General features: G+C 51.9%; 8 protein-coding genes across 8 annotated transcripts; 6 read left to right on the plus strand and 2 right to left on the minus strand.

The window, feature by feature from the left end:
• Positions 1–69: 69 nt before the first annotated feature.
• N7468_002355 (U6 snRNA-associated Sm-like protein LSm7) lies at positions 70–569 on the minus strand (the record flags this gene model as incomplete). The annotated part of the gene is made up of 3 exons (XM_058471652.1): positions 70–197; positions 273–344; positions 401–569. The coding sequence occupies 3 exons, from the start codon at positions 567–569 to the stop codon at positions 70–72; spliced, it is 369 nt and encodes a 122-aa protein (XP_058334793.1).
• Positions 570–1,642: 1,073 nt separating this feature from the next.
• Positions 1,643–3,572, plus strand: N7468_002356 (uncharacterized protein; the record flags this gene model as incomplete). Its single annotated transcript, XM_058471653.1, has 3 exons — positions 1,643–2,283; positions 2,413–2,973; positions 3,050–3,572. The coding sequence occupies 3 exons, from the start codon at positions 1,643–1,645 to the stop codon at positions 3,570–3,572; spliced, it is 1,725 nt and encodes a 574-aa protein (XP_058334794.1).
• A 1,369-nt stretch (positions 3,573–4,941) lies between these two features.
• N7468_002357 (catechol dioxygenase) lies at positions 4,942–5,994 on the plus strand (the record flags this gene model as incomplete). The annotated part of the gene is made up of 3 exons (XM_058471654.1): positions 4,942–5,577; positions 5,636–5,661; positions 5,724–5,994. The coding sequence occupies 3 exons, from the start codon at positions 4,942–4,944 to the stop codon at positions 5,992–5,994; spliced, it is 933 nt and encodes a 310-aa protein (XP_058334795.1).
• A 475-nt stretch (positions 5,995–6,469) lies between these two features.
• N7468_002358 (PAN-complex poly(A)-binding subunit PAN3) lies at positions 6,470–9,167 on the minus strand (the record flags this gene model as incomplete). The annotated part of the gene is made up of 8 exons (XM_058471655.1): positions 6,470–7,509; positions 7,558–7,713; positions 7,770–7,914; positions 7,964–8,341; positions 8,432–8,726; positions 8,796–8,850; positions 8,912–8,977; positions 9,095–9,167. The coding sequence occupies 8 exons, from the start codon at positions 9,165–9,167 to the stop codon at positions 6,470–6,472; spliced, it is 2,208 nt and encodes a 735-aa protein (XP_058334796.1).
• Positions 9,168–10,311: 1,144 nt separating this feature from the next.
• On the plus strand, positions 10,312–10,766 carry N7468_002359 (uncharacterized protein; the record flags this gene model as incomplete). Its single annotated transcript, XM_058471656.1, is given in 3 exon segments — positions 10,312–10,415; positions 10,511–10,624; positions 10,644–10,766. The coding sequence occupies 3 exon segments, from the start codon at positions 10,350–10,352 to the stop codon at positions 10,764–10,766; spliced, it is 303 nt and encodes a 100-aa protein (XP_058334797.1). The 5' UTR covers positions 10,312–10,349.
• A 653-nt stretch (positions 10,767–11,419) lies between these two features.
• Positions 11,420–12,726, plus strand: N7468_002360 (clathrin-mediated endocytosis regulator UBX3; the record flags this gene model as incomplete). The annotated part of the gene is made up of 2 exons (XM_058471657.1): positions 11,420–12,118; positions 12,217–12,726. 2 exons carry the CDS (start codon positions 11,420–11,422, stop codon positions 12,724–12,726), a joined length of 1,209 nt encoding a protein of 402 aa, XP_058334798.1.
• A 1,405-nt stretch (positions 12,727–14,131) lies between these two features.
• Positions 14,132–18,713, plus strand: N7468_002361 (pleiotropic drug resistance family ABC transporter; the record flags this gene model as incomplete). Its single annotated transcript, XM_058471658.1, has 4 exons — positions 14,132–15,217; positions 15,272–15,615; positions 15,669–15,912; positions 15,966–18,713. 4 exons carry the CDS (start codon positions 14,132–14,134, stop codon positions 18,711–18,713), a joined length of 4,422 nt encoding a protein of 1,473 aa, XP_058334799.1.
• An 855-nt stretch (positions 18,714–19,568) lies between these two features.
• On the plus strand, positions 19,569–20,683 carry N7468_002362 (DUF3716 domain-containing protein; the record flags this gene model as incomplete). The annotated part of the gene is made up of 2 exons (XM_058471659.1): positions 19,569–19,669; positions 19,726–20,683. The coding sequence occupies 2 exons, from the start codon at positions 19,569–19,571 to the stop codon at positions 20,681–20,683; spliced, it is 1,059 nt and encodes a 352-aa protein (XP_058334800.1).
• Positions 20,684–21,678: the final 995 nt, after the last annotated feature.

Below are 21,678 nucleotides of genomic sequence, written 5' to 3' on the forward strand. Positions count from 1 at the left end.
ATGTCATGCAGACGTTCTCCAAGAAGCCGGGTATCTTGCTTGGATCGATAAAACAGAAGTAGTGTATGGTTACTCTTCGGGCTGGACAAATGGATTGGGAATCTCCTCACTACCATCCGCTGGAGAAATCAACACGATGAGGGTCCCGCGGGCGACGATCAAGCCCAGCGGGCGGGTGGTCAGGTTGCCCTCGTCATCTGGAGGAATTTAGAATTTATTCATGAAGAGCATATACTCGCAGAACATAAAGCTCCCCAGAAAGAGATACATACCGCGCATGGCCTCCTTGACATCGTCGAGCACAAGGTTCATAAGTTGATCATAGCCCTTGAGGGTACCGGTAACTGGCAGAATCGATATCAGTATCAAAGGCGGAACACACAGCCATCAAAACCTTTACCTTCGCGACCGCCATTGAACTTCACCTGGACCTCCTTGTCCATGTACTTGTTGAGATCGAGGATATTCTCCTTCTTCGGCTTCTCTTGCGCAGCACCCTTATCACCTTTTTGCTGGGGCTGACGCCCGCCGCGACCACGGCCGCCACGGAAAGAGCCTCGTTCGGACATGTTTAAGCGGTGAGATGGGTGGGGAGAGACGGACAAGCGACGAAGGGGAGGTTAGAGGGAAGCTAAACCCAGATAGGGAACCAAGCGAGACAGAGGAGAGTGCAGTATGAGGGATTTTCGGCGGAAGTGATTGGGGCAGAATCGAGGTGTCCGCCGTTGCCCATCCCGCCCGTAAGTTATGCGTATTTGACTGGTATTGATACGCCCAGCGGAGATTTGGTCGACGTTCCGATATTCCGGGAGCTACAGCAGTGCCCGTTCTCGATGGAACCCATTTTGGTACTTCCCAGCAGCTTGCAGGCACTCCTCGCCAATCAACAACATAGCGCTAGGCTGTCCATCACATCATTTCAGTGACTGTAACTCGATCCGGTGGAGAATATCAGCCGTACCAGAGCTGGCTCTAGGCGGCCACCAAAAGGCCGCCAGGCACCCACGTTTAACGAGAGTAATCATCCCAATTGAGGAGCCCGCTCATGTGGAGGCCCCCAAAAAGGCTTGTCTCGTTGATCAGCACTATACTGTATTACCATTGCTCAATGTTTGCGTTACAAAAAAGGCTTAAGCTTTTCCCCCTTGGATCTGGTATCCTGAGGTCCTAGGCGTGGGTCTCCCATTTACATAGGCGCCTGCAATACGCAGCGGGGCCTCTCGGCGGAGAGCGGGACCCTCCGCTGCGTATTGGTAAATACTCCCTCCCAGTGTAAGTATTGGGTACCTCTTCCAGGCCGGGGGGGGGGGACTTGACATTCCCCAAGGCCTTGTCTTGTTCTCCTCCTCTTCATGGGCCCCATGCTGTTTCTCTGTCGCCCAATACGCCCGCGCGCTTTCCAGTAATCCTCCGCTCAGGTTCCGCTGTTTCTATATCGTCTTCGGAAAGCCTGCTCGCCCCTGTCTTGCCCCTTTTTTTTTTTGGGGAGACCAATCCCCTCCTTTCAGCTACCCTGGGTTCTGCTGAGCCACTCACTCTCTTCCCGCTGGGCCCCTGGTCGCGAGAGGGACTGAAGACCGGCTCCTCAAACAGCAACGTCCTCCTTATGAGTGAACTAGTCACCGTCCCGACCAATTCCACCATGGAGTCCCGCAACCCGACGGCGGAACCGTCCAACAAGCGGCCTCGATCTCCCACGATTGACCACCCGCCCCAGTCCAAAGTCCCCAAGACACACTCGAACCACCTTCAGATTAACTATCTTGCGCGCCAATACCCCGACAACTTGCCGCTGGTGTCTGCGGACGATACCATGCCTGCGATTATCCACCTGATCGGCGAGTATGACGGAGTGCTTCAGCGCCACGAAAGTATCGCCGGGAATCTGGGCGCATGCCCGCTGGGCCCGATCTTGATCAAACGCTTTGAGCGCCTGTTTGACGGGCCGCCGAAAGTCCTCAAAACGCATGGCAAGGATGGACCGACGGTTACTTGGCTCGATGTGGTCGAGTTCGCCAAAAGCAAGCCGGAGCAGTTTAATCTGGAAAAGACCCGCAATGGGGTGCGCGTCTGTCAATTCTATACCAAGCAGTGTCGGGTGGAGATTAGCGAGGAGGATTTTGTGCTCATTGCGTCGGGCATGCCGCAGAAGATGATTCCTCCGCAGCCTATCATTGAAGATGAGGAGAAAGAGCTTGGCGGGTTGGAGATTCTGGAAAAGAACCTCCAACAAATCATCCAGATGGCAGATCAAGGTAAGTTCGAGGATCTTCTTTGTCCAGAGTGCCATATTTTGACCCAATGCTTACCTTGACGCATATAGTGTCTGCTCGGGCCCGCCAACTCAGTTATCGTCTCAAGAATCGGCGCACCGCGATCATGACCCGCCGGGAGAACGATGCTAGTCTGCAGATGCGGTCGGGAGACCATGCCAACGGCCATTCTACAATCACGAACTCCCCCCGGCTTCCTGGCTGTGAATGCAGCGCGAGCGGAGGCAGAGGCAGAAGCCCACGCTTCCCAGTTTATGTTCCCGCAGTCCAACACCGATAATGTGACGATAATCAATGGAACTTCGGTCAAAGGTGCATCCCCGACCACCCGCTCCGAACTGATGAAGAAGTTCTTCACCACAGCAGATCGCCAGACCCGCGGCTTAGAGGATCCCGCTGCATCTGGCAACCCTCCACCAGCACCACAGCCACGAGGGTCCGACCCCGCCGGATACAGTCTCTACAACACCTCATCCACCCCGGTAGCCATACCAGGCACACCATCCTCTCCTCCCCCCACCCAAAACCGCCCCCCAAGAAAAGGACGAGGGCGGCCCCTTCAAACAGAGATGATAGCGCACATGGAAGAGCTCCAACGCGGCGAACGCGTTGTACCACCTTGTGACCGTTGCCGACGCCTCCACATGGACTGCGTCAAGAACCTCACAGCATGCGTCGGCTGCACCAAGAAACACTGCAAGTGTTCATGGCGCGAAGTCAAGGAAGAAGAAATCCGCGCCGCGGCATGGAGCTCAGCCCCACGCGAGCGCCCTGAGCCCGATCGCCCCGTGTCACTGCCCATCCAAACTCATCCAACCGGCCCATATTCACCGCACGGCCCGCACTCGGCAGACCCCCCCTCCAGCTCCCGCTTCAGCCCCAGAGCAATATCCTCGATATAGTCCGCAACATAACCGCCGCGAGTCGGCTCCCGGAGCTCCCCATGTGACACCGGGGCCCGGCGCCACTCTCCCTCTCTCCTCGGGGAACTCTCCGCGCAGAGCAAAGAGCGAGACCGAGAACGGCGGCCGGTCTAGACCTGCGCCGAACGAGGAGGAGGATCCGGATGCCAATCAGCGGTTGATGCGGGCTATCATGGACACGGTAGATCATCATACGCGCGTGGCGGCTGCCGTGCAGGAGCGGGAAAGGGTGGTCGAGCGCGCTGGAGACGTCTCTTATGAGCGTGAGACGGCCGATCGGGAGCGAGATCGAGATCGAGATCGAGATCATGCGAGGGAGCGGGAGCTTGAGCGCGAACGGATGTATGAGCGCGAGCGTTTAACCCGGCTTCGGTAGTCATTTGTTTTCTTTGTTTGTATTTTATATATATTTTGTACAGGTTTGGCGATGGCGAATGGTGAGTGATGGAGTTGTGTTTCGCGCGAAATGGACAGAGAGGTGCAACTTTTTTTTTTTTCATTTTCATCTCTAGTTCATATCTAGTCCATATATTGTCTATACTAGTATCAGAGCATGCGATCACATTGCCGGTTTAGCACAGTCGATACCACTTTAAGTTGGGCTTTATCATCGTATTCCATTACTCTAAGAACTCGCGTACCATCCACCTCAAGAACTGTCAGAACGTGATATGTAACACAATCAAAGATGATAGGTGATAAGACCCGGATATAGGATTCCGATAACGAACCTCTTTTGATCTATGCCGTATGCCATTGAAGACAGAAACAAAGCTCATGGAGTTTAATGAATGTTCCCTTGAACTTTCGATGCAGAAATTGATGCCTCCGGCGGGGGTTGACATGAAATGGCCCGAACCCAAGGCTGGTAGTAAGCGCTGATCAAAAAGTCTGTACGACATACCTTGATCAGGGATTCAATTTCACCCTTTTCATAATATCAATACTCGGATCAGGCAACGATGGTTCCAAGAAGATCCTACTCATAAGGATTATTATCGGGCCCAACCCTCCTAGCAAACGCAAAGACCGAGCCATATGTGCTAGTGTTACACCAGAGGGGCGTTACGTCCTCCAATTCAATAGGAACGACTATTGTTAGGGCCTAGTTGGTAGCGACTGGGCCGTTAAATATGGAATTGGACTATCTCGGATATATCTCTTCCGAACATTCAAGCTTCTTAGTTAGCAGCTTAGGGATCGCTGACCAAGAACTTAGTATGGTTCCGTGCGGGGAAGGACCGGGTATACTCTCATGCATGCTACACCTACAGCGATTTGCACTAGAACGTACAGTGAGAATTCCAGAGGTAAAAAGGCCAATATGCCCCGACCTTGAAGTTTGTCCAAAATATAGAAACGAACTTGCCAATTGAAGATCGGCAGATGCGATGCCCCAAGCTCGTCAACTGCCGTGGGGGTTTCCCGGGCCTCAGCGGGAGGCAAAAGTAATTGCGCCGCGCTAAATCGCTGGACGAGCGGGGCCTGCGGGGAGCCCAACGCTCGGAAGCTCCCAAATCTTTGGGGAGCAACGTCCAAGCTCGTAAGAAAGTACCCTCCCCACCATCCTCCGACTGGACGCTGCCGTATTTCCGTAGAGTGTATAACCCCCCGCTGTTGTCCGACAGTTCAAGACCGAATTCCCCTCAAGATTCTCTCTCAGACCTTTCACTCCACGGACTGACTATACCCAATTATACCCAACACCATCACGATCGAAGCCAAGGCCTTCAATACAGCCCATCATGGACCCCTCAAAAGTCAAAATCCCTCCAATGAAAGATCTGAATATCGAAAACATTACCGAGAACGTCATCGCCATAAACTCCCTCTGCGAAGACGCGCGCATGAGATATATCCTTGAGCGCCTGGTCACCCACCTGCACGACTTCGCCCGCGAAACCCGCCTCAGCACGAACGAATGGATGGCCGGCCTCCTCTTCCTCACCGAAGTCGGTAAGAATTGCAGCGACGTACGCCAGGAATTCATCCTCCTCTCCGACGTCCTCGGCCTCTCCCTCCTCGTCGACTCGATCGACCATCCCAAGCCTCCCGGCAGCACCGAAGGAACGGTCCTAGGGCCCTTCCACACGCACGAGGCGGAGGAAATCAGCGCGGGACAGAGCATGTCGTCTGACCCAAAGGGCGAGCCCCTCCTCGTGGTGTGCACGCTGAAGGATACCGAGGGGCGGCCGATCGAGGGGGCGAAGATTGATATTTGGGAGACGGATTCGTCGGGGAAGTATGACGTGCAGTATGCGGAGAGGGATGGGCCGGATGGGCGCTGCGTGATGAGGTCTGATAAGGAGGGGGTGTTCTGGTTTAAGGCGATCACGCCGGTGCCGTACCCCATTCCGCATGACGGGCCTGTGGGGGAAGTTGTTGTTGAAGCTGTTCCGGCATCCGTATCGACCTTCGCACATGCATTTTATGTTTGAGAAGGAGGGGTTTGATCATTTGATTACGTATGTGTCTCTGTTTCCCAAGTGCGGCGGGGTTGGGATGATCTTGCTAACACGGATTATAGTGCGTTGTATCTTCGAGGGGATCCGTACGAGACGTCGGATGCTGTGTTTGGCGTCAAGAACTCTCTCGTGGTGGACATTGGAAAGGCGGGTCCGGAATATGCGCAGAAATATGGGGTTCCGGAGGACCACGCGCTGCTCACATATGATTTTGTGCTTGTGCCGGATGAAGAGACTGCAAGCTTGCGGGCACATAATTCAAAGGTTGCGTTGGATAAGCTGGGACGGAAGGTTAAAATTGTCAATGGGCTGCCTATCCCAGATCTAGATTAGTAGACCTTCAAGTCGCTTTGAAATACGAAAAACGGACAAAGAATTGCAATGCGGTCTGCAAAAATACCATTATGAAAAGTGATCGGGGGCGATTCGCTTCGTGCGAATGTGCTATCGACACGCAAGTCCAGAGATTTGTACAGGCCTATATTTCTTGTTCGTAAACCAGTCCCGTGGATTGAAATAATAGTATTGGGTTTCTTCATTCTTTATCTGTATTTCCCGTCAGATTGTGCAGGGATATGGCTTGAAGATATATGCAAACGACTGCAACAGGAGCCGAGACCCTCCATCTCAGGGAACTCCAACAACACAAGCGGCTGTCTGGATGTGACGCAGACGTAGCCTGTGTACAAAGGAAGAGGGGATGTGTCAACAATAACAGAAAGGGAACCAGAAAAAAAGAAACCTTAGGGCCGGGTACTCAGCGCAACCCTCTCACAAGATTAATTTCGAAACGCCGCGGCTGGCAGGGTTAGTGCATCCGTCGAGTCGGCTTCATAAGAGCCTGGAACGAAGACTCGAGGGCCTTCTTGATCTCCTTGTAGCTGACAATGAAGCAGCTTTGTTCGTCACGGCTCACCAGAGTGATCTTCTCTTCAGTCCCCGCATCAAGTTTATTCAGGCATGTAATAACATGGCCGAGGTCGACAACAGGATCTCCCTGGGCGTCTACTTGATGGAAGACGTAGTCACGGAAGATCTTGAGGAAGTAACGTTCGCCGTTCTCAGACCACTGACGATCATGCTCGTATTCGGGTCGTTCGTTAATAAAGTTGAGCTTTGTCATTAGACGTACCAAGCGTCCATTCTCCAGTTCGCGAGAGAGGTCGGATGTGAGTTGATCGTCGAGGTGTAGCGCGGAATCAAACGTCGACATCAGCTGGGAGGAGATACCAGATATAAATACATCGATGGTGTGGTGCTCCTGAGCTGAGCTTGGGGTCTGGAGTGCATTCAAGAGCCAAAAGACAGAGGTTTTCATCTGGGGCCCATATGCCCGGGTGAAGTGCTCCATGGCTTTCGTAGGGTTGTGCATTACACTGGGAGAATTTGCTCCAAGGGCGACAATCAGTTGGCCGAAATTGACCAGGTCCTGCCGCTGCAGGTCGGCAATGGTCCGCTGTGTATCAAATTGAGTAACGTCCAAGATAGCGCAGGCATTCAGACGGACGCGGTTTTTGCCCGTCAAGAGGACCTTGCTTGGCTCGAGAACTCTGGCAGCGAGGCCATTAGAATGGATTGCCTTCAGTCCATTGGCGATCTGGGTCATATAGCCCCATAGAACCGGCTCAGTGACGGGAGTATTGTGGCGAGTTTGGAAGCGGTTTCCTGCGCCCAAGTGCTGCTCCGCAAGAGTCTTGGATAGTGGATGGTAGTCGGTCACAAATATGAGGGAGCTATCTTGGAAACTACGGCTCGTAAATGCGTCGATAACAGTCACCACGCTTCCACTACACACACGTTTCCATGCCTGGACGGATCGAATGGCTTTCTCATTTGTCAAGCGAAATCCTAGTCTTGGTTAGCGATTCCTCTGCTGCCGTATCGGAGTCACCATACCTTCGAGCCGTCTAAGCACGTAGAATTTGCCATCCTTGCTGGATTGGGCTTTGTACACCCAGCTAGGATAGCCAAAGGTAGCCGCGTTCTTCTGGTGGCTGAGGTCAAGTGGCACTAGAGAGTGGAAATAGTCGACTTGGGCAGGGAGTTGAGTGTCTTGAAGAGCATGTCAGTCCAATGCAACCTTTCAGATAAAATCTCAATCAACGTACTTGGGAGAGCTTGCAAAGTGGCTGCAGACTTCTTCTGCATTTCCTCTCGAAGGTCGTTTGCGAGGAAAAGATCGTGGACGTTACGCTGATAACCTAGAATATTTTGACTGTGAGGGCCGATCGGGGCGTAGAGGTGATATTGGGCCTGAACAGGTTAGTCAATGATGCATGATGAGATTTGCATCGAAACGTACCGGTTGCTGAAAGCCAGCCTGAGCTGGAAAGAAAGCCCCACTGAGCGCAGCGGCAGCGGCATCGTGTGAGTATGGGTTGGCGGGAACAGCTCCAACAGCACCTGCTGCGCCCAAAGGAGTCGAGGCCGTCACAAAGGGGTCGTAAGCAGCAGAGGCGAGCGAACCGTTCCCATTGCCCTGCAGGGACGCCTTAGGCAAGGTGTTAGCTTGTGGGGGCTCAAATGAATGCGTGAAATGGGTTGGGTTGGAGAGGCGCGTTCGCCTGGTTCGAGACGTAACGTGCTCTGCTGGGGCTACCCAGCCTTGAGTGTTGGGGCTCAGGTCCACTGCCGTAAGTGCTGACAGAATAGCTAGCATGACCCCAGATGGGCACCAATTCTAAGAATTGTAGCATCAAGAGGCATGCAGGGTAAAACCCCTCAATAAAGAGACAGGGGCGGGTAATAAAATCCAGCGCGTCCAACTTACCACATGGTCACCGAAACCTTGGGGTACAAATTCTTGCACATCAGCAACCGTCCAGTCGGAAGCTCCTGCGTCTTGTCCCGCACTTGGAGTGCTCGAGTTAGAGCCTTTGCCAGTCAGTGGAGATCGCAACTCGGGACTAAAAGACACCATACGGGATGAGGAAATTCGTGGTTGAAACGGAGCTGCACTTGCAGCTTTAGGAGAGATAATGGATTTCTTCGGGGCGGATGAGCCGTTGCCGGATAAAATAGAAGGAGTGAAGCTGGGCGAATCAACATTGAATCGTTTCTTGTTACTGAATCATGGAAAATCTTGTCAGTCCCAACGATGCAAAGAAAAGTTGTAGGATAAAATGGTGAAATACCCGTCTGACTGATGCGCTGCGTTGAGTTTCTGAGGATCGTGATTGAAAGCACAGCCTGTTAGAAGAACCATAAGTTGACATCATTCCTCACGTCTCATACCGGTATAGCTAGCTACCTTTATCTTCGAAACGACATCGGCCATAGATAGTCACATTTCGACATAGAGTATCTTTCGCGTTCTCTATTTGTCGAGGGTTGAGTTAGTGCAAGTTCCTCCAGTTATGACCGGCTGATTGAGTATTCCCGATCTCGAAAGCCTCTAATGCATGCTTTCCTCCCAGAGTTGAGCGCAACTTACCCCGTGACTTCATTTTGGGCGAACCCAGCGTACGGCGGGAATCATCCAGAGGAGGCTTGCCGGAGGAGGCCATGATGATATGGCTAGTACCGAGGATATAAGATCAGCGCAGAAGGAACCCCATTGAAACGATATGGAATGGGACGATTGATTGGACGGAGAGGAAACCACATTCCTTGCGATGTGATGTCTTTCTCGGCGGAGGACGCGTTAGAGGGGGGAGGAGGATCGGATCAATGGGGAAGTCAATGAGAGGCTAGGGCAAAGAGATGGAACTGGCAGATCAGCAAGAAGATAAGGATACAGGACCCGAAGAGGCTCCTCCCGCCAAATCTCAAGCCGGGGAAGATAGAACTGATAGACGACGCGGGGCGAGGGCGAACTCGAAGGGGCGTGCACGGTCCAGGCGGTCAGGCCCGCGATCGAATCAGTCAAGCTGATGCTCCAATGGATCCGGTGATAAGAAATGTACGCAATACCTTGTAGGGAGCCGATTGGACCTGGACTTACCCTGGACTCTGGATAAGCCAATTACTCCAAAGTCTCTTGTGCCTAGCAGCTAAAGCGTCTTAGCTTTCCACGCATTTGACGTACCTGATGACCTCCCCTAGTAATCGATGATGTAATCCCTCTAGAAAAGCTATCCAGTGAAGAGAGCAGTCAGCTCTAACTATTATTTATCTAGTTGCGAATACTTTTGTCACTAAAAATGCTTCACTGGGCCCTCTGATGCCATTCTGTCAACTTTAGCGTATATGGGCTCATACACCCAGTACATTTATCTGTTTGTTCACCTTCATGCTGTCCTCCTGATGTAGCAGCAGCTTGCCCAGGATGTGTAGAACGGGCACTTTTTTGTTTACTGTACACATACCAGAGGAAAACACCAGACTTGAGGTTTCAAAGTGCCTGGCGTAGGAGAAGGAGAAGGAGAAGGAGAAGGCGAAGGCGAAGGCGAAGGCGAAGCTACGATGACAGATCTAATACTCAACTTCAACCACCCCTCCAGCCTATCTCGTCCAAGTCTCAACCATCGCCTCGAGGACGATATTAAGGCTACACGGAACTTCTACGACTTCGAGACGCGTTGTATGATTATTACCATTACTGGAGCCCCGCATGAACGAGCAACCAGAGGATGGGACTTCGTCCTGAAAAACCAAGCAATAGCCTCAAACCTGGCCATCGTGTCTGATGCCATCGATCTACTCGTATAGCTGGAAATTCGAGTCACAAAGAACCTGACTCGCAATATATGCCAGAGGATAACATTCGTGATTGGCCAACAGTAGTATTGGAAGTGGGATATTCCGAATCCCGGGTAAACTGAAATGTGACGCGGCATGGTGGTTAGCCAACTCGAATAGAGCAGTCAAACTGGTAATTACTATTGCGATCCACTGAACTCTAGCACAGATCACTATTGACTGTATTGTGCTGAATCGAAGTACCTCACCGACTCGCTATACTCGTTCACGTTACCGCCAAATGACTCGACAACAGCTTACTATCACACGGGATCAGAATGGAGTCGCAACACAGCCCTCAGTGCCACATCACCATCCAAGAGATAATGGCACGCTCTCCGTTACCAGGCGAGACTGACATTCGCGTTCCGGTGCCTCATTTAGAGGAATTTGTTGCTGACATCTGGTTTCGGCAAGGACTTTAAAGTTCTTTTATAATAAGCTCTTTTTTCGTTCCTGATATTCTTATTCCGGTACTGCGCTTAGAGCTGCTATTATTCGGTTAAAACAAGGACTTTGAATGAATTTTACGGCTCATTTTTTGTTTTGACATTCTCTACGGTAGTAATGATAAAGTGCTAATTCCCGGTAGTTAGTTTGGAGCACCAATAGATACACCGAAGACAAAATAAAACGAACAAACTCGATTTCCCCCTTGTGGGAACTAACTAGATTAGATGGTCCCGCTGACGTACAGGCGGGCTAGGCGGTGGCGATTTGCCCGCTTTTATGCCCTCTTGGCTTCGACTGCTCCGGAGCTCTAACCTGTCAATCTGTTCACCATGGCCGACCTTGATCTGGACCGGCTTTCTCCTAGCGAGAGAAGTGCCCTTGAACAGTACACTACTGTAACAGGCCAAGAACCCGCCGAGGCAATCCCTTTACTGCGGCGGTCCCAATGGAACGTTCAGGTACAAGCTGTCTTCTTTGAGTTTCGCCGATCGTATATTAACCCCCACGTCACCAGATTGCTATTTCCAAGTTCTTCGATGGTGAGGGACCAGATCCACTGGACGAAGCTCGATCTACAATTCCGTCATCGCCACCACCACGACTTGCTCGCAGAACCCAAAACTTGATGACCGAAGACATCGCTGAACAGCTATCCTCTGTCGCACGGGGCACAGATCCAGCTCCCAGAGTCGATACGCAGCCTGAAAACCAACCTGTCTACCGCCCGCCCTTTGTACTTGCCCTCCTTTTCACCCCATTCAATCTCATATACAGACTGCTTTATGGCTCCTACCGGTTATTCGGGACTTTGTTCCCATTTCTTCCACGGCTCTTCAATGCAACTTCCAACCCGGCCCTCCAAGGTGCTCGACGGAATACCACCGGCCGTCGATCATTAGGCCCACAGGACACGGCCGCTCGATTCATCCGCGAGTTTGAGGAGGAACATGGATCACACTCGATTCCTTTCTTGGAAAACGGTTACAACATGTCACTGGAGAAGGCGCACCGCGACCTGAAGTTTCTACTGGTTGTGCTGATTTCCCCCGAGCACGACGACACAAGCGGGTGGGTGCGGGACACTCTTCTCGCACCAGAGGTGCTGGAGGTCATCAACGACCCGCGAAATAATATTCTAGTATGGGGTGGCAACGTCCAGGATTCCGAAGCCTACCAGGTGGCCAACTCTCTGCGAGTCACCAAGTTTCCATTCGTGGCAGTGGTTGTCCACACCCCCAATGTCTCCTCCAATGCCATGTCCGTAGTCGGACGAATCACAGGGCCCGTCTCGCCGACCGAGTTCGCAACAAAGCTGCGCACGGCTGTCACATCCCATCAAGAGCAAATAGAGGGCATCCGGTCCACACGCGCCGAGCAACAGGCTTCGCGGAGCCTCCGTGAGGAACAAGACTCTGCTACGAGCGGTCTCTTGCGATCGACCGGGAGCGGGCCCGTCAGCGCCGAGAAGCCGAAGCCGCGCGCTTGCAGGAAGAGCAGGCAGCAGCGGAACGCCAAGCAGCTGAGGAAAAGCGGCGACGGGACCTTACTCAATGGAGACAATGGCGGGCGCAATCCCTCAGCCGGGAGCCAGGCACCGACGTTAAAGATGCAGTTCGCATTAGCGTACGACTTCCCTCGGGCGAGCGTATCATGCGTCGCTTCGCCCCCGATGCTGATCTAGAAGAGCTCTATGCTGTGGTTGAATGTCACGAGATGTTAGAAGATGCTGGTCGAGCTATGGGTATTTCCCAACCCGAAGGGTTCGTGCACCAGTATGCTTTTCGACTGGTATCGCCCATGCCCCGAGCTGTGTTCCCTGTGGAGGATGGTGGTTCAATCCGTGATAAGATTGGCCGTGGCGGGAACCTACTGGTGGAGCCTATTGGAGATGACGAGGATGAGGACGAGGAAGGGGACGCCTTATCTTCATAATATTTCTGTATCAAATGTGACCCTTGTGGCTTTCCCGACCATCTAGACTAGCTTGCTACCTTATCCATGGATCAGCTTATGCACGCCAAGTTGGAAATATTTTGGTCCGTCTCATTGTTAACGGTACGAGGCTAGTACACGTCACGGTGAGATTTCGCCAAGGTCAAGGCGGATCACATGCTCGATGTTTCGGTATATGAAAAAAGTCTAAGCCATCTGGGCCATGATCCAAGCATGTCATTGTTCAAGGATACATCCAATGTGATGCAGTTGAATTTACATATGATACATATTAGCCAAATGCTGACTGACCTGTTTTCACCCTCGCCACATCGACATACGCATGCAATATACGTTATATGCCAGATCAGGCTGGGAGGTCCCGGTCACATATCTCGTTGCTGAGGAACTTGGATTCGGAGACGGAATGATTTCGGAGCCATCAGGTTGGGGCCCGGATACACAGTAGTAGACGGAGAGTTTTTACTGCGCGTCCTCAATTCGGAACCGCGACCGATCTACTAACTCCGCGATCAGTCTCGTAGGAGCCGTGGGCCGAACGTCTCGGCAACACATGAATCATTCTTGTAAGGACTGCGGATTATGCGGTACCGTTTCAGCGGGATAGAAGACACAAGGGTGCGGTTACGCAGTTTCTCCACCAAAGTACACAGTACAAGAAGCTCGGATGCCCGGGAACACCGCATCCGAGCAGAATAGCTGACTCAGCCTATTTATCCCTATCCATTGTGGAACGAAGAGTGGAACCGGATATCCGGGGAAACCAATGCATTGTGGGTCGAGTGCCACGCTGACACGTTTCGGAACTGGAATCGCTTGCTCCCGGCCCACTTTTTGTTACCTTTTCGGTGGCCCCCCTCCCTTTCGCGGGGATTTAAGGGTTTTTTTTTTCTGTTTTCAACTGGAGGGATCGTGGTATGAAAAAGTTACGAAAAGCCTGGCCGTCAGGTCGGTATTATATTGCTCGGCATCGTATGCGCCCAGGCTGGTAACGTCACAAACCTGTTTGATTTTACCTAATTTTCCTGTACAATGCCCTAATCGGGCTTAGATGGCAATCTCTGTTGTAGTGCTGACTCGACTGGCTCCGGATCGGGCAACCAGCCGGGCCCGGACCCCTATTGTTCGTAGCCGTTTATAGTCCGGAGTCTGGAATCGGGGGGTTCTCTCTGTCCCGGTTCCTTTTAATTCTCGTAAATCCCCTTTGTACATATTTCCCTCATTGCCTCGCCCTGGCATTGTAATCATAATACTCTTTCGGACCATCAAAAGGTTTTATCCCCGCATCACCGTGATTCAGCCTGGCCCGAAATCTAGAAATTTCTGATACCCGGCTCAGATTTTACAACCCATCGCCGCTGATCACCCTCAGGGAGCCACAGCAATGTCGCTTCTGGGGACGATTAACTCGGGTTTCCCCGATTCTAATCAAACCGTCCCAGCTTCGCGGGAGGCGCGTCGCCATGACCCCGCCGACAGCGAGGATGAGACGACACTGGAGGACAAAGTGAATGAAATTTCGGCGGAGGAGCAGGTCGAGCAAGAGGTGCACCGTCTCGCACGGAAGCTTACGCGACAGTCGACCAGGGGACCGGGTGAAAACACCTTCCTCCATACCGAGGAGAATTCAACTCTCAACCCCGCCAGCGAGAACTTCGTTGCCCGCGACTGGATGAAAAACCTGCTCGCAATCACCTCGCGCGAGCCTGATAAGTACCCGCCCCGCCAGGCTGGTGTCTCGTTCCGCAACCTCAGTGTGCATGGCTACGGCACGCCTACTGATTACCAGAAAGATGTGTTCAATTCCCTTCTGCAGGTTGGGGCTATTTTCCGCACCCTGACTGGGACGGGCAAGAACAAGATCCAAATCTTGCGAGACTTTGATGGTCTCGTTAAGAGTGGCGAGATGCTTGTTGTCCTGGGTCGACCAGGAAGTGGCTGCACGACGTTCCTGAAGACTCTTGCCGGAGAGATGAATGGTATCTATAAGGACGAGAAGTCTCACATGAACTACCAGGGTATCTCTGATAGGCAGATGAACAACCAATTCCGAGGCGAAGCTATCTACACTGCGGAGACAGACGTGCACTTCCCACAACTGTTAGTGGGCGACACTCTGAAATTTGCCGCGCTCGCTCGTACACCCCGCAATCGCCCGGGTAACGTCACCCGAGAGCAGTATGCAGAGCATATGCGCGATGTGGTCATGGCAATGCTTGGCCTGTCGCACACCATCAACACCAAGGTCGGGAATGACTTTGTACGTGGTGTTTCTGGTGGAGAGCGGAAGCGTGTTAGTATTGCTGAGGCTACTCTGTGTGGCAGCCCCCTGCAATGCTGGGACAACAGTACCCGTGGTTTGGACAGTGCAAACGCCTTGGAGTTCTGTAAGACGCTGAACCTGATGGCCAAGTACAGCGGAACTACCTGTGCGGTTGCTATCTACCAGGCCTCCCAGAGTGCCTATGATGTGAGTCCGACGTTCGGCCGTGCTTCTGTCGCTTCTACTAACAGCTGCGTATAGGTGTTTGACAAAGTCACTGTGCTCTATGAAGGTCGCCAGATCTACTTTGGCCGCACTGACGAGGCGAAAGAATTCTTCACCAACATGGGATTTGAATGCCCCGAGCGCCAGACGACTGCCGATTTTCTCACTTCCCTGACCAGTCCTGCAGAGCGCATTGTTAAGCCTGGGTTCGAAAATTCCGTTCCGAGGACCCCTGATGAATTTGCGGCTGCATGGAGAAACAGTAAGGAGCATAGTGCATTGGTCAAGGAGATTGAAGAATATCATTCAACATATCCTATCGGTGGAGAATCATTGCAGAAGTTCGTTGAGTCACGCCGGGCAATGCAGTCAAAGCACCAGTAAGTCTAGTTTCTTCCAAGGCTTGAGGACCCCAAACTGACCTCTGTTATAGACGTGTTCGCTCTCCCTACACTCTCTCCGTCATACAACAGATCAACCTGTGCGTGGTCCGTGGCTTCCAGCGTTTGAAGGGTGATGCTAGTTTGACGCTTTCTGCCCTGATTGGCAACTTCATCATGGCCTTGATTATTGGTTCGGTGTTCTACAACTTGCAGGACACCTCGTCTAGCTTTTATTCTCGCGGTGCCCTTCTTTTCTTTGCTATCCTGCTTAATGCTTTCTCCAGTGCCCTTGAAGTAAGCCATATTCTTCGCAATCTGATAGAAAGCTTACTGACCATATCATTTAGATCCTCACACTTTACGCCCAACGTCCGATTGTCGAGAAACAGGCACGATATGCAATGTACCATCCATTTACCGAAGCCGTCGCCTCCATGATCTGTGACTTGCCCTACAAGTTTACCAACGCTGTGACATTCAACGTGACCCTCTACTTCCTGACGAACCTGCGCCGCACACCTGGTGCTTTCTTCACCTTCATGCTCTTTTCTCTGGTAGTTACATTGACCATGTCAATGATCTTCCGAACAATTGCCGCCTCTTCCCGCACTCTCTCACAAGCCCTGGTACCGGCTGCTATCCTGATTCTGGGCTTGGTTATCTACACTGGTTTCACGATCCCAACCCGAAACATGCTCGGCTGGTCGAGATGGATGAACTATATTGACCCGATCGCATATGGCTTCGAGTCGCTGATGGTCAACGAGTTCTATAACAGAAAATTTCGCTGTGATGGACTGATTCCAAACTACCCCGATGCTTCATTGCAATACCAGGTCTGCGGAACCACCGGGGCGGTGGTTGGCACTAACGAAGTTCTTGGCACGGATTACCTCCTTCAGAACTTCCAGTACAAGCATAGCCACAAGTGGCGGAACCTTGGCATTATGTTTGCGTTTATGGTTTTTTTCATGTTTACGTATCTCCTCGCTACTGAGTACATCTCGGAATCGAAGTCAAAGGGTGAGGTTTTGCTGTTCCGTCGCGGACACGTCTCGAAGCTGCAGGTTCCCGACGAGGAGCAGAGTCAGCCTATTCCTCACTCCGAGAAGACCGATACGGCAAGCGAAGAAGCTACTGCTGGTATTCAACGTCAGACCGCTATTTTCCACTGGCAAGATGTGTGCTATGACATCAAAATCAAGAATGAGGAGCGACGGATTCTTGATCATGTCGATGGTTGGGTCAAGCCTGGTACCTGTACTGCTCTGATGGGTGTCTCCGGTGCTGGTAAGACCACTCTGTTGGATGTTCTGGCTACTCGTGTTACTATGGGCGTGGTTACTGGTGAAATGCTGGTGGATGGGCGCATGCGCGATCAATCCTTCCAACGGAAAACTGGCTACGTTCAGCAACAAGACCTGCACCTGTATACTACCACGGTCCGTGAAGCACTCCGGTTTAGCGCTCTACTCCGTCAACCCCATGCTACTCCCCGCCAGGAGAAACTCGACTACGTTGAGGAAGTTATCAAGCTCCTGGGGATGGAGGCCTATGCAGATGCCATTGTCGGTGTGCCTGGTGAAGGTCTGAATGTCGAGCAGCGCAAGCGTCTCACTATCGGCGTTGAGCTTGCCGCTAAGCCTCAGCTGCTGTTGTTTTTGGATGAGCCTACCTCTGGTTTGGATAGTCAAACTTCTTGGTCAATTCTCGATCTGATCGACACCCTGACCAAGCACGGGCAAGCTATTCTCTGCACCATTCACCAGCCCTCGGCCATGCTTTTCCAGCGCTTCGACCGTCTGTTGTTTCTCGCCAAGGGTGGTAAGACCGTTTACTTTGGCGATATCGGCGAGCGATCATCCATTCTTTCCAGCTACTTCGAGCGAAACGGTGCCCCGAAGTTGGCTCCCGACGCTAACCCCGCTGAATGGATGCTGGAGGTTATTGGTGCTGCTCCTGGCTCCCACTCTGATATCGACTGGCCTGCTGTCTGGCGAGAGAGTCCCGAGCGAAAGGAAGTGCGCGACCACCTCGCATATCTCAAGGAAACTCTCTCTCAGAAGTCCATCGATGAATCTAGCAAAGATCCCTCCAACTATAACGAGTTTGCTGCTCCTTTCTCTGTCCAGCTTTACGAGTGTCTTCGTCGGGTTTTCAGTCAATACTGGCGCACCCCGGTCTACATCTATTCCAAGGCAGCCCTCTGTGTCCTTACTGCGCTCTACATCGGTTTTTCTTTCTTCCAGGCCAAGAACAGTCTTCAAGGCCTTCAGAATCAGATGTTCGGTATCTTCATGTTGATGACCATCTTCGGTAACCTGGTCCAGCAAATCATGCCGCACTTCTGTACCCAGCGCTCTCTGTATGAGGTTCGGGAACGACCATCCAAAGCCTACTCCTGGAAAGCGTTCATGGCCTCCAACATCCTTGTTGAATTGCCCTGGAACACGCTCGCCGCTGTCCTGATCTTCTTTTGCTGGTACTACCCCATCGGGCTTTATCGAAACGCAGAGCCTACAGACTCCGTCCACGAACGAGGGGCCCTCATGTTCCTTCTCATATGGACCTTCCTCCTGTTCACCTCGACCTTCGCTCACATGATCATCGCTGGTATCGAGCTCGCTGAGACGGGTGGTAACATCGCCAATCTGCTGTTCTCCCTCTGCCTGATCTTCTGCGGTGTCCTCGCAACACCGGAGCAGATGCCTCACTTCTGGATCTTCATGTACCGAGTCTCTCCCTTCACCTATCTGGTTTCCGGCATGTTGTCCACTGCAGTCTCGGGCACCACCGTTACCTGTGAGAAAGTGGAATATCTGACTTTGAACCCTCCACCGGGTAAAACCTGCGGGGAGTACATGCAGGCCTACATCAATACTAGTGGTGGCTATCTGCTGAACGAGAACGCTACCTCCGATTGCTCGTTCTGCACCGAGAGTACTACGGATAGCTTCCTTGCCAATGTCAACAGCTACTTTAGCGATGCTTGGCGCAACTTTGGACTGATGTGGGTGTACATCATCTTCAATATCTTCATGGCTGTTTTCATTTACTGGCTTGCGCGTGTCCCCAAAGGATCCCGCAACAAGTAGGGGATTGAAGCCTGCACTCCTTGGCTAATTTGCTAATAACCTTTCTTCTCCGTCTTTTGCTTTGCTCTACTCATCTTCTATCCCTACATATTTGTTCTTCCCTTCGGTTATATGTGCCTAGAGGCCAGTCTGGGGTATTCATGCAAGTGCCTACTTCGAGAAATTTTAGAATATTGTTTAGAATATTATGTATATCAATTAGATCCAATCAAAATGTTGATAACTGATACTGATGTTTTCCCGAAGTTCCTAATAGTACTTCCTTGAAGAGTCACATTAACGCCTAAGGATTCTCCTTAGTCACTTATTATAACTGATTACTGTGTTGTTCATAATATACCCGCATAACTATGTATATGCTAGGGAGATATCATGTACTAGTAGAAAGCTAATAATATGAATCTCTTCAGGGGGAAACATGCAAGGATAAGCATAAATAAGAAGGATATACGGACCTAAAAGGCTAGGCTTTTTACAGATGTATAGTCTGTATAAAGGATATTGGGAAGATTTTGGATATAGCGGCTTATTCCGTACATGACATACAGGGACCAACAAGCCGACAAACGAATTTCCCAGTTAGTGAATGTAGGAAGCACATGTCTACCGTATCAGTGCTGTATCCAGAGGAACGAAGAAGATAAGTACCTTGTGTTGTGTCTCTCACCTTCCGACCTCCCTCCACCTGCAGTCTGCCAAAGGTTCGTTTCGTTTTGTTTCGTTTCGATAGATTCCCTGCGATCTGCCATCACAGGTTTCGTTCTTAACCATCCATCAGTGTCCTTCTATCACGAAGGCTATCATCACCAAGGCTCATAACAAGATTGGCAACAACGCGCGCTCTGTTCACCCAAAATGGCGCCTCGTACGGCGCGGAAGACTGGCAGCACGCGCAACAAGCGCGCCAATAAGCGTACCAACAAGCGTACCAACAAGCGTACCAACAAGCGCACCATGTATCATCGCCTAGCATCCCAGTAATTGAAACTTTCATTAACTATAGCTGCATCAGCCTGAACAACCCACGCACTGCAACCGCGCCTGCAACCACAAATAACACCTCAACCACGGTGGCCGGCCCCACTATCCCACCCATCGCCAGCAACACCGAAGAACAGGAACCAGGTGCATGGGCCGAGTTTGTATCAACTTACTCTTGGGGACGAGGCAAAAAGAGCGCCGCTTTCCAAGCCCTCCGCGCCATGCCCTCGCGCCGCGAGCTCCTCGTTCGCTCCGTCCCCCACTGGGATGCCAAACTCGGACCAGCCCAATCCATGCGGGCCCTCTACAACCGCATCATCACCATGGCCCAGAATGTCGAGTCGGCACTGATGCAGATCAAGGGCGAGCTGGCGCACAATAGGTGTTGCTCTTGCCAACGCGACAACGGCCCCTGGAGCCGCTGCGTCATTGTCCGCAACCACGATGGTTCTCCTATCCCCGATATGCCCCTCGCCTGTGCGAACTGCCATTGGAACCGCGAAGACACTCGGTGCGACTACGATCCCCGGCCCCATGTCAGCCGGGCACAGGCCTGGAATCGCAGCAGCCACGGTGGAGTGGGCCAGGCTACAACTGTTCCTCCTGCTGCGCCGTCCCCTGTTGACACCCGTGCCAGCTCCGGGGTCATCTCTTCGGCTGATGCGCTTCTGGACTCTCCCGCTCGTCCCTCTCCAGAATCTGCTGCTGAGTGGGTTACAGAGTCGATCGACACTCTGCAGCTTGGGCAGCAGGATGGAGAAGCACTCCACCACTATCGACTCGTGATGGAGGACCTCAAACGCGTTGCGTTAGAGGTGCTGGCCGCCCGAGAGGAGGCCTGGAAGGTGGAACAGGATATGAAGAACGCAGAGATGCTGGAACCCTCTCTCCTGGGCGAGGTTAGTGCGATGCAGGAGGAGTTGGCTTCTGCCGAGACGCAGGTCTTGGAGAAGATCAACGAGCTCCTTGCCCGTGTTCTAGCAGCTTAGAGAGAGAGGGATAACTGATTTAGGATGGGCAGAGGGGGGCAAGAGTAAATTGAGAGTGATGGAAATAGGGGGCGAGGAAGAGATGAGAGTGATGTACGAGTAGCAAGAATGAGGCCCAAATAAACCCTCTGAACCCTTATTTCTCATGCTTTTTCCTGAGCGGATGCTTGTGGATATCGTAAGTCTTGGTCAATGATGGGTGATTCCATACTCATCTCGAGCCTGTTAAAACCAACTAAGGTCTCTTTTTCACAAGTCTGGTGATATGGTTGTGCTGGTCAATGGACTCTTTAAGAAGACATTTTCAAAGTCTTTGGCTGTAGACTTCATAGGAGGGGACGTCTGGACATGGACCCCGGGTTTGGTGAATTCAAGTCTCCTGCAGGAATTGGCGTGAAGCCAGCATGTGAACTACTTGGTACAGTAGCCTAAAGTTGCTCTTACTGGATGCATTGGTGTGGGAGAGAAACTATTGCGGGGTACAGCCCAGGTGGGGGCTTGAGGCAAACGGCGATCGCTAAAGATCCCCCGCTAGCGTGCGTTAGCGTCCGTTAGCGTCAAATTGTGCCAACGGACACCGCCATGGACTATAAAAGAAAAAAAATTTCGTCTTTCCAACCCTTTCTTTTCCTTCTTTCTTCTTCATACTTACCAAGTTTGGGTGGCCGGGGATCATGAAGCCGGCTTACCGCAGAACAGTCCCTGCATTGCAACTCGTGGTGGAGTGCTCTGTTCAGCGGCCTTCGGGTTTCTGACAGACGTAATTTTTGGCAGCCCCTTCATAGGACCTTTTTTCATCATGCCTTGGGTCAGTGACTTGAGTATGGAGAAGAAATTGTTTTATGTGGGCTTTTTAGTCTTCTTGTGGTTGTATACACCCAATATGTGACTCTATAAAAGGAGGGTGATACCCCCTCCCCCCCTTCCGCTATACCCCCCAGCTCTTCCTCCCAGCTCTTTCTCCCAGTTCTTCCTCCACCCCTCAGCTATTCTCA

The sequence above is a fragment of the Penicillium chermesinum genome (genome assembly GCF_028974085.1).
Source record: "Penicillium chermesinum strain IBT 19713 chromosome Unknown utg000002l:1.0-5270490.0:1.0-5274688.0, whole genome shotgun sequence".
In the NCBI taxonomy this organism is placed as follows: domain Eukaryota; kingdom Fungi; phylum Ascomycota; class Eurotiomycetes; order Eurotiales; family Aspergillaceae; genus Penicillium; species Penicillium chermesinum.